General features: G+C 28.2%; 2 protein-coding genes across 3 annotated transcripts; one reads left to right on the top strand and one right to left on the bottom strand.

The window, feature by feature from the left end:
- Nucleotides 1–12,521: 12,521 nt before the first annotated feature.
- Nucleotides 12,522–13,765, top strand: LOC132932377 (coatomer subunit zeta-1). Its single transcript, XM_060998733.1, has 5 exons — nt 12,522–12,662; nt 12,733–12,978; nt 13,050–13,183; nt 13,412–13,502; nt 13,581–13,765. The coding sequence occupies exons 1-5, from the start codon at nt 12,645–12,647 to the stop codon at nt 13,626–13,628; spliced, it is 537 nt and encodes a 178-aa protein (XP_060854716.1). The 5' UTR covers nt 12,522–12,644; the 3' UTR covers nt 13,629–13,765.
- LOC132932376 (glutamyl-tRNA(Gln) amidotransferase subunit A, mitochondrial) lies at nt 13,695–17,466 on the bottom strand. Of its 2 annotated transcripts, XM_060998732.1 has the most exons (8): nt 17,138–17,466; nt 16,809–17,054; nt 16,194–16,386; nt 16,008–16,136; nt 15,558–15,939; nt 15,265–15,485; nt 13,976–14,181; nt 13,695–13,906 (listed from the first exon to the last, which is right to left on the bottom strand). In XM_060998732.1, the coding sequence occupies exons 2-8, from the start codon at nt 16,975–16,977 to the stop codon at nt 13,755–13,757; spliced, it is 1,452 nt and encodes a 483-aa protein (XP_060854715.1). In that variant the 5' UTR covers nt 16,978–17,054; nt 17,138–17,466; the 3' UTR covers nt 13,695–13,754. The 2 variants fall into 2 exon arrangements, with proteins under 2 accessions (XP_060854715.1, XP_060854714.1); XM_060998731.1 differs by having other exon boundaries at nt 16,809–17,466.
- Nucleotides 17,467–18,312: the final 846 nt, after the last annotated feature.

Raw genomic sequence — 18,312 nt, 5'->3', positions numbered from 1 at the left:
AATATTAAATTATATTATAAAAATTACATTGAATTGTGACACAATATTTAAAAACTTACCTGAATTTTATTTAAATATGTATTGAAAAAAATTAGTGTTTTTGGAATAATTTAAGAAATTTAAATCTTGAAAAATAAGAGATAGAGCGAACAACACATCCAAACACTTTTACACCAGATAGTGAATTAGTGAACTATATCATACTTAGTGTACCCTTAAACAAATTATTTTCTAATATTTTCTAATGACATAACAGTTTGTCATACACATTTTACCATTTCGTCGAAATCAAATCCTTTATATTATATTCTAAATAAATAATTCTTATTAATCTTTAGCAGTACCTAGTAATTTAATAATTAATAATTTGTACGAACTTAATTTCGATGAAATCAAACATAAACTTTATTACTAGTCTAATATCTGCAATAACATAATATTTTAAATTAAAGTATTTCCCACGCTTTTTAAATCGGCAACCGATAAAACGCGTAGTATGGTCGGTCTTGCCGATTGCGGTTAATCGGGATACATTTTATCGGCAACCGACAAAACGCATAGTGTGATCCGGCACTATGAGATCAGACACCCGAAATGAATATAGTTTTTAAATAAAAATAACTTAGAAAGTATTTGGCTTAAATTAATTTTTTTTCACAAAAACGAAGCATATCATATGAAATATTTTTTAAAAACAAATGCAACATAATATGCTGCATTATCCTGGAGCATCTGCCATGGAATTTAGTTAACTTTATTGTGTTTAACAACTTCCTACAATTCCTAAAAAATGTTGTAGAAAGTGCGTGATGGCTTGTAGGCGTATACAAATAATTTTACATATCTCCGTAAAAAAGTTTAAGCAAGCAAGGTGGACAGTAAACTAACCAATTTCGAAATAATGTCTCATGGCGAACATATAGTGCACTGTGTACTATCTCCGACACCGTGACAGCGGTTAATTATTGTCATTAAGAATCGAACAACGAGTATTGGAGTAATAGCAAATTGAAAACCACTTGTTTCCGTGGCGGACACTGTATAATATTATATTATTATATTAGTCCATCTATCTACCATATTAATATACTAAGTTTAAAATCAATACTATGCATAATATTTCGATTACCTATTGTTTTGAAGCTAAATTAGCTAATATACGTAAACATCAACTGTTTATCTCTGCCCAATAACGTTTTACATTCATGCATATGTACCTATAATAAATATAACTTAAATTTTTATCTGTTTTAAATTTCAAATATTTTGAAACAAGAACAAAATTTCAACGCTGTTACACGATTAATGTTTTCTTCTAACTTCTAAATAAATTTGGTAATGTATGAGTGAATATACACTTCGTTATTATTTATTTACCCTTTCAAAACTGTGCCTACTGCTAACGTCATGGTATGTAAATTTGTTACTACAGTATATGTTATATGCATGTGTGTAAGACAAAGATAACATAATATTATACAGGTTTTGCGTTCGATTAAGATTAGGAGTTAGGGCATTATATAGGTGATAGTTTGAATATGAAATATGAGTTTGAAAAGATTATAAACGGCGTTAATAGTGAATTTAGATAGTGATTTTAGGAACTATTGTACTGAGAGAATCGATAACTTGAAACCAAGCCCAGAGGGACAAAAGAGATAGAATTCTAGTAATCGGAAAATCACGAATAACATATATTATATTTAGGGTATACCTATCGAATATACTTGTGTATAAAAAACAATTTTTTTAATATTTGAAAAAGGCTTCAACAACACAGGTTTTTAGCCTATACATTTAATTAAAATTTAAAGAAAAATTTTAAAATTTAGTACAAATATGATACATTGTTTACAGTGAATTGCTTATAGGTTTATATCGTAGAAAAATGTACGGATTTCAATTATGCTCTCATTTTTGAATGCTTGGTGGGGCGAGAGAAGATTTTTAAGTATCTTCCGTGATTTGGTTTATTTGGGGCATATGATGTAAGGGGACTTTATTTCTTAAAATTATCGAGAATTATAAATTACACTAGAAATTCTATAATACTAATATTTATGTAAAATAACAATGATGTAGGTATGTTGTACCTATTATAAATATTCATTCTACATACATCTATATTATAACTGTCTATAATCTCATAACTAATTGCAAAATATTTTGCACTGGTTATTTACATAAATTGTTTATTTTTAAACCACATAAAATGTCTGTACAAAGTTATTCACCAAGCTATCTCATTTTAATTTTTTCCTCTGATAATGAAATTATTAAATTCTGACTTGAGACTTTTAAATCTACATTAAAAATATATTTAAATACTTTTTATATTAATTTTTATACCATTTAAAGAGTGTCTATTAGCGATACCTACTTCCATTTTTAAAACAAGATCACCCTTTTTCTATAAATTATTTTAATTCAACGACGTTTTTGAAAATGTTGATGTATCTAAATCTAAATTCGAACAGGCAGTTTTTGAGTTATTTAACTCTGATATATTAAGGAAATATCCTTCACTACAATGGATTTGGATGATTTAAGAACTATGATGATTTAAAAACTTTACTAATTAACAATTAATCTATAAACATTTTATAATTTATAAAAATATAAAAGTATAATAAACATTAATTTTAATATTATAATACTGAATTTGTTTTATATTTTTAAGGACTATTATCCTATAATACTAATCCTACAATATCAATAACTCAGCAACCATTCGTTCAAATTTCTTTTAAATGTATACAATATTTCCAAAAAATCATCTGCTTATAGTTAACAATTAAAACAGTTGAATTTTGTTAGTATATATGTAAGTATATATAAATGCAGTAACACTATAGTATTAAACATATACAATGTACTTAAACAAAATATATAAATAAATAATACTAATATTATAACTCTTTTGCGGGAGACGTGTCTCAAATTACGAAACGACTTCACTGCCGAAATTTAAACGTATTTCATTTTAAAAACAAAAAACGTGAAAGTTATTACAATTGAAATTTTATTTCATTCACAGCAGACGATAGAGTGTCTCCTATAACGTGAATGTTGAACATATTTTTTTGAAGGAGGATAAAAATATGTCTCGATTAATATCGTGCTATATAATAATATATAGTACGCACGTACACGCCATTTATATACTGCGTCCTGCGTGTGTGTAATGGCGTTATTTATAATGTTGAATATTATGATAATAATAATATGACGGTATACTCATATTATTGTCAGTGTAGGCAATAATAAACAATTTGTCATCTCTTAGGTTTATTTTACCAACTCCACCTAATGTGATTATTTTAATTACGACGTATAAATCGGATGTCTTGTTCTTCTTAGTTCTTAACATGCTTATTCCGACAACGGTACAAAGTTTTAGACCGAATCGTCTCTGTATATACTACGCACGGTTTCGTGGCGTAAACACACGACAATGGCCATTTTATTCGTTTTTATTAACTTTCCAAAAACAATTTTATGTTTTATTAGGTACTTTGGAGTTTAGAGCATAGTTTAAACTACTCAATAAACTCGAGAGCTGTGCATTATAGAGCACTGTTATATAAAGAAGTTAGCTATTGGAAAACTACCGACTCGGCTGATGAATGCCGAGTTGGATTTTTTCAACGCCGTTAAGAACAATAAAGTTACAAAATATTATTGAAATGTTTTTTTTTCCTTGTCCCCAAACAATATTATTTTTTGTCTTGCTATAAAAGAAAAAAAAATAATATTATTACATCACTACATGTACATATCGATACTAAACAATATATTTCACCGCTAGTCTAGAGATAAACAATTTGCATTAATTTATCGAATGAGTGGTAAAAAAAAGAAGGAGAGAACTGATAATATTTATAAGTCTTTTATATACGATAACTCGTTTTATTATTCACAAAAGATTTTTCGCAGTAAAAGAATTTTTTGAATAGAACATTTTACTACCTTCTTGTGTGTGGCTTTTTCTTTCTCTAGAATTGCACAAAACGTCTTCCCTCCTACTACCCCCTACACGCCCGCTTAACCCACTACTATTTTCCACCGGATCGAGTATTCAACACGTTTCCATTTCCTACCTCATGAACCCATTTTCCGCTGTGAGTTGCAATTTCCTTGACAATTTCCCGTCAGCATGAATCGCCGAGTACGCTCAATGTTAATGATCACGCAATAATATAATTATTCGAAATAGTTTTCGTTGATAAACGAAATACACATTCGATGTAAACATTATTTATAGCATTACTCCCGTATATATACGCGCGTGTCGTTTATAGAAGCTTTATGCTCCAGTACGCCGTTTTGAAGCATGTTATAGCAATTGTTCGTTATTCAGTAGGTATAATTGCATTTGTCAGCCATCAAGCGCGGTGGCCACAGAATAAATCCATTGAACTTCCTTTTTCATTCCATTTACAGTTTTGAGATAGACAGTGGGACAGCGAGAAACATAAGAGACTATATATAATGAGATGTAAACTTATTTGTTTTAATAATAAAAGCGAGATGCCTGTTGTAGATGTCTGATGTATAGGGGTGATTTATCATACCACGCGGACAGCGTACCGATTAGTACTTGAACATAATAATATACAATATTACAAGCATTACTATTTACTGAATATCCCAAAAGTGGATAGTATACATTAACTATAGATCAAAAAATATTCATCAATATTGTTGTGAAATGTTATACAATAATATGATATGTGTGTAGGGTTGTTTTAGTATAAATTTACTGAATATTGTTGATATTGAATAATAATATAAATAAAATATTTAAATATATTGTACAAATCCTAATTTATGGTCCTGACTTAAAACCTCGAGACGTGTTTTAATTAGTTTAAGACAAAAGTTATTGTTCAAGACTATGACGTCTCCAATGATTAATTCCGTGCTTTCGTGTCAACAAAGATAGATATATTATTCTAATCTCTAGTTATAATTAATATTTATGGAATAAACCAGTTACCAGTTTCATTTTGGTCAATATTGGATATTATAAATTATAATTATTACTATAAGTAATTATTAAGTGAAGAATTTTTAAGTTTAAATTACTGATGTATTAAATTAAAACTTTTATAGTATGTACTCAGTATTGTACTGTGTACACATATAGGTAGTATTTTACCAATATTATTCACGTTTTTATTTTATATATTTAGTCAAGTTAATTTTTGACATGAATCACTTTTTAAATGATATGCAAGTAGACAACTGAAGTTAATTAATAATACCTAATTCAATAAATATTTTCATTTTGCACAAAAAATTAATAAATCGCAAATATATCGTTTTTAAAATTGTATTCATGAATAAACAAACTCTGGGTAGCTTTAAAAGTATTTATATCCAAGCATGTAGTTAGGATTTTATTTTCGAAGTGGAGTCTAAATAATTTTGAATAAAATCTATATTTTTATTTTTTTTCATGATTAATAAATAAAACCTTTTATCCATAAGTTTTATTAGTTTTAAATTTCGGGAGAGACCCCATGGACACTCGCTGGATACTTGCTTAGATCGTATATCGTCAATGTGTTTGATATTTGATTGCATTTACATTTAATAAATTAAATGAAACATAATTTTAAAACATATATAGTTTATACCTAAATCATTCTGTTCAATGTCAACCACTGTCCAGTGCCCATTACTCATCAAATAATAAAATAATATTTAACCATAATTAATCACTTTAGTAGATAGCATAAGTGTAATGCACTGCTCGGTAGAGTATTTAATTTTAATCGTATCAACGCTTTTTAGCAATGATTTTATGAACTAAGAGTATGAACTATTCCAAACGTTTAAACATAATATATAAGCTTCTTCTATGAATATTCTACACTAATAGTTCTTCAGAAAGGTAATTTTTACAATTTTCCAGATACTGAAATACTACAAACATCTTAACGGTAAGGACGGATACCCAATTTTGATCATTAGTCCAAGCAATAATATTTCTACAGAGTTTTAGATGTCAACAATTTTCATTCAGTGTTTTGAAGGTATAAACTTTTGATAAACTGTTTAAAAATCCCGTGATATGTAATATTTTATTTTAAAATAAAAACACTTATGTAAAAATATATTACATTTATTCTAACTTCAAAGACTCAAAATCTTAGGTAAAGATTAACCGTAATATTTTTCCAACTTACTGTATTTAAAAAATAATGAAAATATTGGTAATTCAGAAATTTAAAAATACTTAGCCCGGGACATTTTTTTAAATTGTACGAAAATATTTTTATAAAATTATAGACTACAAAATCAGATAAGAAAATATTAAGTATTTATAGTAATATTTTCTTGATAAACTTTAAAATTATAAAATGTGCCATACCGGTACCTGTACTTATATAATCATTATACCTACAGTAAACCAAGACAAGTGCCCAACAACAATCAGTGTCTAGTATTGTAACGTGTAGTTATTTTTCGTAGTTACTAAAATTGCATTCTCAACTCACATTTTTTTTTTTTTTTTTTGTTAATATAAAACGTTGCAAGATTAAAATGCTGAGATAAAATAATGAAAAGTTAAAATCTAATAAAAAAAAATTTATTAAAATACGCATTTCTTCTGACATCTTGAAGCCATAAAATAAATTATTAAGTTATGTAAGTGCACGAAATAAAGAACCGTTAAATTGAATTTTTAGTAAATACAATTTTAAATTCTAATTTGTAATTGGTACCTAATAATAAAGCTATACGATTTTGAAAACACCATGTTCTTTAATAATGTATCCAACTAAACTGTTCTGTTAAGATAGAAGTATTATTTTTACATAATATCTAATATTTTAAAGTTAATGTGGGCATACCTAATCTGGCTAATCTTGAAGCAACACTATGATATTTAGTATTTACAAAAATTTGTAAAAATATAAGAAAAAAATTGAAATATTTACAGTGCATTTGTAATCGGAATGTCAGATTTAATGACTTTTGGGAATCAACTAGCGTCTGTTCCCTGAGCGACCAAGCCATGGCAGGATAGCAGAATCTGAATTAGCTTACATAGTATACGATGGTTTTTTTCTTAATAATGTGCTTCTGGGTTTTAATAGTCAATTCTTAGAAAACTTTTGTAAACAAATTTAATTGTATAGTCTTATTACTATAGATAAACTCAGATAAGCTCATGCGTGACTCATGCTGTATAATGTAATGATGGTCATTACCGTGGTGGTTACTGGCTATAACATATTATGTTTAGATAACCGTGATAATGACTCGATGTCAAAAATAATTTGTTTTTTCATTCAATTATAGATTATTTATTTTATATTTATATATCATATTAATATTCTAATTTTTAAAAGGTTAAGACAATCATGATTGATTAAATCGTGAATACAACTTGTATTGAAAAAAGTAAATAAAAATTGAAATATTTTAAGCATTTATTGTATTTTTACAATTCATAAAATTAAGATATATCATTGTTGAGATCCAAAATTATATAATATTAAAAAAAAGTATTTTTAATATTCGTATTTTCAAAGTACATTTTATATACCTATACTTATTATAACTGCAGCAGCTGCATGTATTCGATTGATTTTGATACTATAGGTCCACTTAATTCGTAGACGAATCAAAATAAACCCTCTTACGTCAAAAAAGCATACAAATATTGACGTGTTGAAATCTCTATATAGCCAAAATACACTTGGATACATGACGACATAAATACAGATGATGAAATATTGCACTAGGGTAGTAAGGTACTATTATACTTACCATCTCTATATTTGTATATACAAATAACAGTCCAAATTAACATACATTAACGATAACCCCATCATTTTTTGGACAAATCTTGATCACTGAAAGTCTAAAAACTAATAAAATTTAAATATTAAAATGATTTGTATAGGTATAATATGAAGATGTACCCGTGTATGAAAAGTTTTAATTATAATTATCAACGCCTTACTCTTAACGCGAGTCACGGTTTGTTTTGAGTTTACATACATCCTCGGGGGACGAACAAAAGACACGATAATAGAAAACTTTTCTGATGTATTACTATTATTGTACAAGTCAGGTAAAAACTTTCAAAAATTATAAATTTATAATATTAAATTACAAAGTCGTTGACAAAAAATAAAAATAATTAGGCAGGAATACAACTATAATATACGTATCTTAATAACTAAGAACCATACCAAAATAATGAAGGTACATGCAAAAGTATAAACATGCATAAGTAATCATTACCATTTATTATTCTAGCTACCTACTCGTTAATCATTATCTAGAAAATCAAATTATTCAGTAATTAACAATATAAATTAATTATAAATAAATAATCGTTTATGCCGTTTATGGTTAGGTATGTAAAATATACAATATAATATATAAAAATGAATAACAAATAGATAAGAATTATTATAAATAATTCGGTAAATCAGTATCGATGTAAATAAAAAATAGTAAAATTATCTTGAATATAATATTATTATTATTCTGATTTTATTAAAAATAATTGTTAACAAAGACATTAATTCCAATTTATGTGACTAGTGTAGTTATATGTTTTTGATACGTTAATAATTAATCGATAAATTAAATATATATACCCATTTTTTTACCTAGTCAAAATCAATTTACTGGATCAAATGTTTTCTTACATTTTTATTTTATTATTTTTGTTTATAAGTTAATACTTGTCTTATTTACCAAAGAAATACTTTTAGTTCATTGCATAATTTAAAGAATACTAAAATACTAAAATAATTAATAGTAAGCAGAACAATTATATTTATAATTGAAACAAAGTAAACAAATCGGAACCTTATTCAACATTTACGGTAGTTGTAGTTTATTAAAATCACTTAAGTATTAATCTTGTTTTACTTAGTACAGCGCGTGGAACTATCTGGTTCAGAATACGAAAAACAAAAGAACAATAGTTATATTAGTTGCGTATTGTCTTGGCGTGGCTAAAGGGAAACCGTAGCTAATCGAACTTAGAAGCTTACCGGACAATGAACCTAAAGTGATAACCAAAGTAAGAAATTACTTTTGAAAGTATACGGATAAAGGGGGACGACACGTATTTTCATTTGTGGGCAGTGTTGTCCTAAGGAAATGCGCGCACATTAATCAGACACCCAGATTGATATCATTACCTATAGCCGTCGCGACCAATAAATTTCGAAAGCAGACCTGTTGTCTAGAGCTCTTTGAGTATCCAATTTATTTTCACGGTTTGAATAACGTGATATGTCGGTGGAAATGGCGAGCGTATACAGTTTATCCCAGGAGAGTATAGAATAGAAAAAATTCCACCAAAGTTTCGACAATTTTTTATCAGCTCATCTCCGCATCGCCGTTTTGTCCAATGGACTTAACTGGTGCATACCCGGGGTTAGGTGGATGTGTCCGGGAAGAATTATGTGACCTGAGGCCAAGAAAAAGTTTGCCCGCGTATACTTGCGGTCTTTGATTTCTTATCTTTTTGACTTTTACGAATATATATACAAGCGTCTACCAGCATGCCACTTCAACTTCCCGGTATTTATTAAGATTTATGTATCCAGTTTTAAGAGACGCATTAACATTGACTTATCTGTAGAATATTATGTCATTAATAACATTTTTAACTTCTTTAAAATCAACAATTTAATTTTGCGTTTAGGGAAGTAAAAAGGTAGTTACACAAAAGCAATACAAATAACATTAGATAATATACGTAATCTGCGATGTACGAATAGATTTCAAAACAAAGATAATATAATATAATTTGGTTAAGTACAGCTTTATTGCATTGATATATTATACTACATGGTAACGATTATATGATAGTCCATCTAAAAAGTTACTTGAACCTAATAAGAGTTGCTTTAAATATAGTTTGTTCAAAACCAAGTTATTACAAAGTAATAATATATAATATAATAATTATGTTAAACTTTGTCTCCTCGATAGTTTTTATCGTAGTTTATTATTTATCATACCATAATAATAAATTACTATTTCCTAGTTACTTATAATCACAAAAAGTATCGATATATATTAAGTAGAATATGAAAAATAATTTACGCTATGCGGTTTATACCTACCTAAATAATAGCTTTAAAACGTAAACTATCAGAATTATAATGTATAATATCGTCTATAAAAAGCATAACGCATCTTTATATTTATAATAACATCACACAACATGGCCTTTACTTATTCCAAAATATAATAGACGATCTGATTAAATTTTAAGTATGAATGTATTCTTTTATCATAATATGATATTCAGATGTAGATTGTAGGTACCTACTAAACTTATACTAGTACTAATATACCTATACTAAGCTCTACTTACATATACCTTTATTTTTGTTTGATTTTAAAATTCACAAACAAACTTTTAAAAAGCCGATATCTTATCTTAACCTTTTACCAAATTACTGAGAGAGAAATATAAAGAGAATGGAATTTTTATGCAACTGAATTCGATTTATTAATTTCATTCATTTTTATTCATTTTTTGTACAGTTAGGTACTTATGAAAAAAAATTATCCATTTTTTAATATTATTTTCGTGAATCTAATATTATTAACGAATTGGGAATACTATTAAAATTGAATAAAACCAGTATATTTCTCAGCAAATTGAGATGTTGGTGAACTAAGATGTCAACAAAATGTGAATGTTTTCAAAATATTATAAAATCAGTACATTTAATCGGAGAAATAAGAATGAGCCGTCCTTCCATGGCCTATATGTAAATTAAATTTTATGAAAATATAATTATTATTCATATTCATAAAAAAAAAAAATGTATTAATTAAATTAATTTATACTTCAAATTATTATATATTTTAATATTTTTAATACATATAGCGTCAATTGATGTACGAATTTTATAAAGCACAAGTTATTACTATATAGACGTATACTATACATCATATACCTAACCTAGTATATAGTAATGATATGGTACTATAATAGTAGGTATTAAGTATTTTATAAACACTGCAAGATAGGTAGATATAGATCTATAAATAAATCTAATAAATCTACCGATCTCGGTATCTCACCGCATCACTTGTTATTATGCCGGTTCCACACGACGATAGTAAAACGCAATATTCCTATTTAATGCTGCTGGAGAAAGGATTATACCTCTGACTTCTGACTGTAATGAAGTGGACGGCGCGGCGTTATATGTATAAAGGTCGAGTGGATGTCGAAGGCCACCCGGATTTGTTTACATTAATTATATTGTTGGGACTACCTATAAGCTTATAACCCCCTCCCTCCCACAACATTTTGACCCTAATTGTGCCAAAATATACCTTTAAGATACTTATACCTAATGGATAATACTCAATAGTAATTAATATTATAAATGTGTATATTCATTACTTAAATTGAGGTATAGAAGGATGTGTAAATGTGCATCCTCATCATCTAAAACCGTATTAAATGGACAGATTACCGATGATACCTACATATACCTTATCCGTGAATCAATGCTAATTAGCAGATTACAAAAAAATATTTTAAGCCGCGATTACTGATGATTTTAAGCTTACCATGGTACCATACTACAAAATCTGGTTTATAGATTAGATAGATTATAGTATATAGATAGTTCAATTATTACTAGGTCTAGCATTTTAATGATTTAAAAACCTAAGAATAATGACCATTAAAACGCCATCTTGAAAAAGTAATAGTAATTTTTTATTTAAATGTATATTCCGTAACATACAATAATTAGCAAAAATTGTATTTAATTGTAATTTTAAAATTCAAATAATTAATTTTTAGAATATCATTTCCGCACTATTTGTTTATAATTTTTTTTTTTATTATTATTAAAAACGTGTTTCCATTAATTACAAAAATAAAATTACTATATTACTAAAATACTTACTACTAAAATACTTACTTATATCATTGATTAAAAATATTTATAATAATATTTATAATGAATGCTTATATTTAAAAAAAAAAGTAAAAAATTGAACAATTTTAAAATCCATAAAATAACTGAAATTCTGGATTGGATTTTGTACTTGGAATAATGAAGTATATAGTAATATACAGGTAATTCGGTTCAATATTGATCGTTAAAGAAATCACAAGTACCGTTTAGTATCGGACTCAACACTCAAACTGTCAAACCAACTTGAAACTATACGATCCCGATACGGATCGGTACGTAAACGTAACTACTCCGTAGTTCGTATACATTTTTTCTTTTAGCAAATGTTGTATTAAACTCGTACAGATTTACATAAAACAAATATATACTAATTCAAAAGCATGTACCAATGTACCTATATTTATACCTCAAATTATTTCTATACAGTAGGTATATTATATTTTATTATTTTCAATTATTTCATGAAGGAAAAAATCAGCATAGTTGTTTGCTCCATGATAACACGTATCAAACATTGATATTGTGCATTTTGTGATTGTAAAGCTAAGATCGACGTCTACAGATATCTCTGTGATGATGTCTGACGATAAAACGAATTAAATATTTAAAATTTATGGAATTTAATATTTTACACTTAATTAAATCACACTATTCGTGTCAAAACATTTTGTTTTTGGATAATTTTAAATATTTAATACATTAATAATGGATTTTTCGTTACTAGTAAGTTAATCATTGAATTAGAAAACATTATTATCTATCGCTCGATATTTACGAACTTAACATTTCGCAGGAACCAACTTTATACACTGTCAAAGGCATGGCTATTTTAGACAATGATGGTAATCGCATACTGGCCAAATACTACGATGATAATATATTTCCAACGATTAAAGAACAAAAAGCATTTGAAAAAAACCTATTCAATCGCACTCATAGAGCAAATGCAGAAATTATCATGCTGGACGGAATTACATGTCTGTACAGAAGCAATGTGGATTTGTTCTTTTATGTCATGGGAAGTTCACATGAGAATGAAGTAAGCATACTGGCTGAAGTATATCATGCAAATTACACATATGACATATACATGGTGTTTTTATATTTCAGTTGTTATTAATGAGCGTCTTGCAATGTATGTACGATTCAATCAGTCAAATTTTAAGGAAAAATGTGGAGAAACGAGTTGTGCTAGACAACTTAGATGTTGTTATGTTGGCGTTGGATGAAATTTGTGATAATGGGTAAAACTGCATCATATATTAAAATCATTGTATAAGATTTATATTACGTTCTTTATGCTACAGTCCTGTATTGTTAATGTTCTGTGCACACCGCTACGGTGGTGGTAAAAATGTATTTTCTCAACTGTGTCACCGTAATAGTGTTGTATCAGACTTAATTTTCCCACTTCCACTGCAATAAAATAAGTGTATATAGACTGTGGGTCTTAAAAAATATATTTTCTACAGTATTATATTGGAAGCCGATTCTGGAGCAGTTGTACAGAGAGTTGCATTACGAACTGATGACATACCAATTGGAGAACAAACTGTCGCACAAGTTAGTTACATATTTTATAACTAGTAACCCAATTATATAATCTTAACATGCTTACATATGTATATATTTTTTTTTTAGGTTTTCCAGTCGGCAAAAGAACAATTGAAATGGTCACTATTAAAATAACACTATTATATATAAATATTTTATCTAAATCTTTCAGGTATAAGATGTTTAACATAATACATACCATTATTTCCATTGTTTATATAAAACTATATATTTATAACTTATAATTAATACACAATACATTTATAGATGAATTTGTGAAAATTGTAATTTTTTTTCTAACCAATTAGCAAACTGTAGCAATCTTATGTCATCAAAATTTGACGCCATTATTTGTATGCTAATTGGCATCTTATTATTTGATAATTTTACTGGTATAGTAATAGCTGGACAACCTGGAATGTTAAATTAGTATTGAATATAATATACTAAATATATGAAATTCTGTAATAATTTACACTTACCAGTCATATTAGCTGGTTGGGTACAATAGTCTTGTGTGGCACACTGTGTACGGTTATCCAAAGATGTAAATTCGGATAATAATGGAGCAGTAGTTAATGTAGTAGGTGTTACTAAAAAGTCATAATTTGATTTCCATAAGTTTTTGAAATCTTCTGATATTAATCGTCTTACTTTTAATGATTGCATGAAATACTTTTCATAATTACTAAAAAATAAAAATAAACTACATTACAACTCATAAAATACAAATGATAAATATTACTTGTGTCCCAAATATATAAGAGCTAATAACTTGCAAAAGTTATTGTCACTAGTAAGTTGTAACCTGACTATTTGATACAAGCAACCAATATTTCAATTTTTTTTTTTTTAATATTACGCATGGCATATATATAGCAGGCCATTTAAGTGCAAGCCACTATCAACTATACAGGCCAATTAATTTATAATCATGGGCCAAATTACTACAATATTGGATTTTAAATACACAGATGTATACCCTGCATGTGCGGTCCAAACAACGCCACTGCATAAAATGCCAGATGCTTTGCATTTATTTGTTTTGCAATTTGATTTATATGCACAACGTTGATAACCCTGATCACCTAAAAATAATGATATCTTTTTTGCTATTTCTCTTGACAATTTGTTTGTATTTGACACCTCGTCTACTGTAATGAATGGCTAAGGACAAACATCAAATTGAGACCTAGTGTAATGTTGTTCATAGTATTTATTTGTATTTATTTTTAGTATTACATTTAGTGCTGTTGAAAATATAATTATATAATAATATATTTTTTTGTACATTTTTTCTATCCAGTTACTTCATCCATCAATCAATGGCTAATGTACAAAATATACAGTTAATATACGAAACTATGATTCTAAATGTTAAGTGTTTACTTTATCCATCTAATATGGATTATGTGCGCATTATCCGGATAATTTTCACTTTAGCCATGTTTCGGACTTTACCCGTAACATATATAACTAACTAATCAAATAGCATATTTTAAGACAAATGCATAAAATGTTATAGGTAATAAAATAGTAAATAGTCATAGTTTTAAAATAACTTTATAGATCAGCGTTTCTCAAAGTGTGTTACGTGGGACAATATCAAGGGAAAGTTTGGGAACCGCTTTTATAGATACTAGTTGTAGTAAGATGCATAGTAGATATGTAAAACATAAATTACATTCAAAAATATTTTCTTATCATTATCAATATTTTTTTTAGACACAAGTAACATTTAATCTGTGTTATTAATCTTTAATAAATTTACCTTCGTAAAAGAAAAAAATTTCCACTTAATATTCGAGATCTTACAACTTCTCCTAAAGCTTCCATTCGACTAGTAGTAATTAATGATTCAAATGATTTATGATCATTTGTTGATCGATAGCCGTAGAAGAGTCCTGTGTACCGTGACATATTGCTTGCTACTTCACAAGCATTCAATACTGAATATGTGGCTATTGAGACACTGGTATGAGGCATTGATACCTATAGTAGTTAATTAGAACATTTTAGAGGTTTAAATAAAAAAAAAATAATAAATATAATTAACAATTATACCTTATTTACTGTGCCTTTAAAATCGTTAATGAGGTTTGCAATAAAATCCCAGGCTTCTTTAACTTCATCTGACAAACCCTCACAATTATATTCTTCGGGTATGCCAACACGACATTTGTCTATTGAAAAATCAGTTTGAAATAAATTTGTATCCAAATTTGAATCAACACATGTTGAATCATTTTTATCTGGTCCAATCATCACACTCAGCACTGTGACCACATCTTCAACAGTCTTAGCAATAATTCCAGGTACATCCATTGAATTTACTAAAGGTATCAAGCCGTGGCGTGATAACAAGCCATAAGTAGGCTTATAACCAACTACACCACAATACGAAGCAGGATTTCTTATCGATCCACCAGTATCTGATCCTAAGGCACTAATTTTAACAAAAACATAATTTTATGAAACTTTACAGTATACTTCACCTGTGTTTTTAAAACTCACGCTAAACACATTCCAGAAGCCACTGCAACACAACTGCCACCAGAACTACCGCCTGCAATGTGCCATTGGTTGGATTTTGAACACCACACATTTTTAGTAGGCCCAAAAATTGAATCTACAGTGCCAGAACTTGATAGGAAAAATCCAATTTTTATACAATATTGAATTTAAAAAAACTAAACCTACCCCATTGCGAATTCATCCAAGTTAGTTTTGCCAATAATTATAGCACCAGCAGCTTTTAAACGTTCTACTACTGTAGCGTCATACACCGGTACAAAGTTTTGTAACATTTTTGATGCGCATGTTGTGGGCACACCCTTAGTACAGAAATTGTCTTTAACTGCAATCGGAATCCCTTCCAGTGGTCTCTGTGTACCTAAACATAAACAGTTGTTACACTTATAGGTAATCTCAATAGTAAGAGCATGATATAGTCTAATAATCTTTTGGCTATGCAATAGTATTATTTAGGTACATCCATTATGACAGTAGTATTTTTTATTAGCGATCAGTTGTTGGTATAATTTCTAATAAGAATCAACAAACATGAGTACCATCCATCAGTCAGCAGGTTTATTAATAGTAAGTTTTATACTTTATTTTAAATAATTTTAAATGAATGTATTTTAAAAAATGTCAGAAAATATATAAATGACTAGTATATGTAATTGCGAGTGTAACAGTTTTGTACCTAAAAAGATACTTTACTAATAATTAAAATCTTGCAGTTTACGATCTACAGCAAAATTTTATCGGTATAGTATTTATACAATTATTTTCGAAATAGGAGGTACATACCATTCTGCAACCGTTTATGGCTCTCCGCTGCTCGCCGGTCTCCATCTCGTACGACATGCACGAACGCATTGAGATTAGATTTATTTTCAATATCACTCAACGTTTTGGCGTAGAGATCTACGGCCGAAAGCGTTCGATCCCCCAGCCGCTTCTTTAGCAACGATATCATAGTGCCAATATCAACTCACGTTATGTACACCCTGACGAGTTAAACGGGCGATCCAAGAAAAATATTTTTTTTAATCCCTATTAAAAATAAAGTCGATCAATCCAAATGTACGGAAGGTACTAAAGCTAGGTTTGCACTGTTTGCAGTTTGTATGACGTACTAGGTAAGCACTAAGCGCCAATCACTTGGCACGCGGCATCACGTTTACAAAAAAATTAACTTTTTAGACAATAATATTATAAAAATTTCGCGGGGATATCATCTATCATCAGTTATATAGTCTGTACTCCGTTGCTCTACGGTTGTTGTGACTATAATAGAGATCGTGATTAATGACGATCATGCTGTTCTACGTTATGAACTTACTATAACGGCAGACAATATGTTATCAGTATCATGATATTATTATCACAGACTGTTTATTATATTCATTGAACTTACAATGTAGTAGAAAAGATCTTCTATAGCAGGGAATAGAGATGGGTAACTGAAAGTTATTAGAGGGCCAATTTTTAGAAAATTAAAATTTAGCGGGCCCGAGTATAGAGAGCAAAAAAAAGTCATTCAAAATATGCATTTAAATTTAGCATAGATGTAGCATAGAGTATAAACGATTGATTTGAAATTGTATGATGTAATTTGAAAATGTAGCGTGGGCCAGATAAAAGATTCGGGGGCCGCCAGTTGCTTACCCCTGTTCTATAGTATATTATGCGGTTACATTGTGGTTATATTATTATATATGGCAAGTTCAATAATTATATGAAATATGAAATAAGTGTTTCCTTCTTTATAGCCTTATTTTTTGGTATTATCATAGACTATAGAGCAAGGATATTATTGGAATTTGGAAATTAGGTACTCATGTACCTATGTATGTAATTGATGTATGGATGTAATTGGACTTATTAATGAAAGTCTATCACATTATTAAGTCTAGGAAAAAATATTTGTATGTTCACAATATGAACAAAAAAAAAATAATAATAAATCAATAGAGAAATTGCATAACAAAATAATATGATTTTAACAAAAAATTAGTTGGTCAATGTAAAAGTATTGTTCATTGGTTAAACTTAATCTAATTTATTTCAGTAAAAGTTGAAATTATCAGTTTTGGTTCACTACGATCCTCTTAAGCAGGGGTCACCAATTAATATTTTTTAAGGGCCACATTAGGAATCTGAACATTTTTCGTGAGCCATTAAAATTATAAGTACATAATATAATTAGTAATTACACATATAATTTTGTCGTAGTATATGTTATTTATTCTTTGTCTGCGAGCAGGATAAAATTTGTTTGCGGGCCGCCCTTGGTGACCCCTGCTCTAAA

Source organism: Rhopalosiphum padi, chromosome 1 (genome assembly GCF_020882245.1).
Source record: "Rhopalosiphum padi isolate XX-2018 chromosome 1, ASM2088224v1, whole genome shotgun sequence".
Lineage (NCBI taxonomy): Eukaryota > Metazoa > Arthropoda > Insecta > Hemiptera > Aphididae > Rhopalosiphum > Rhopalosiphum padi.
Note: the sequence above shows the minus strand (reverse complement) of the source record. Positions and strands in the feature narration are given on the sequence as shown.

Excerpts from the sequence above, each read along its gene's own strand:
- LOC132932377 (XM_060998733.1), top strand. Across the intron at positions 12,979-13,049 it reads GAAGTTCACATGAGAATGAA|TTGTTATTAATGAGCGTCTT; the intron begins GTAAGCATACTG and ends TTTATATTTCAG. Across the intron at positions 13,503-13,580 it reads GAGAACAAACTGTCGCACAA|GTTTTCCAGTCGGCAAAAGA; the intron begins GTTAGTTACATA and ends TTTTTTTTTTAG.
- LOC132932376 (XM_060998731.1), bottom strand. The coding sequence starts at position 16,977 with ATGATATCGTTGCTAAAGAAGCGGCTGGGGGATCGAACGCTTTCGGCC. Across the intron at positions 15,486-15,557 it reads TTAAAGGCACAGTAAATAAG|GTATCAATGCCTCATACCAG; the intron begins GTATAATTGTTA and ends TAACTACTATAG. Across the intron at positions 13,907-13,975 it reads CCAACCAGCTAATATGACTG|GTTGTCCAGCTATTACTATA; the intron begins GTAAGTGTAAAT and ends TTAACATTCCAG.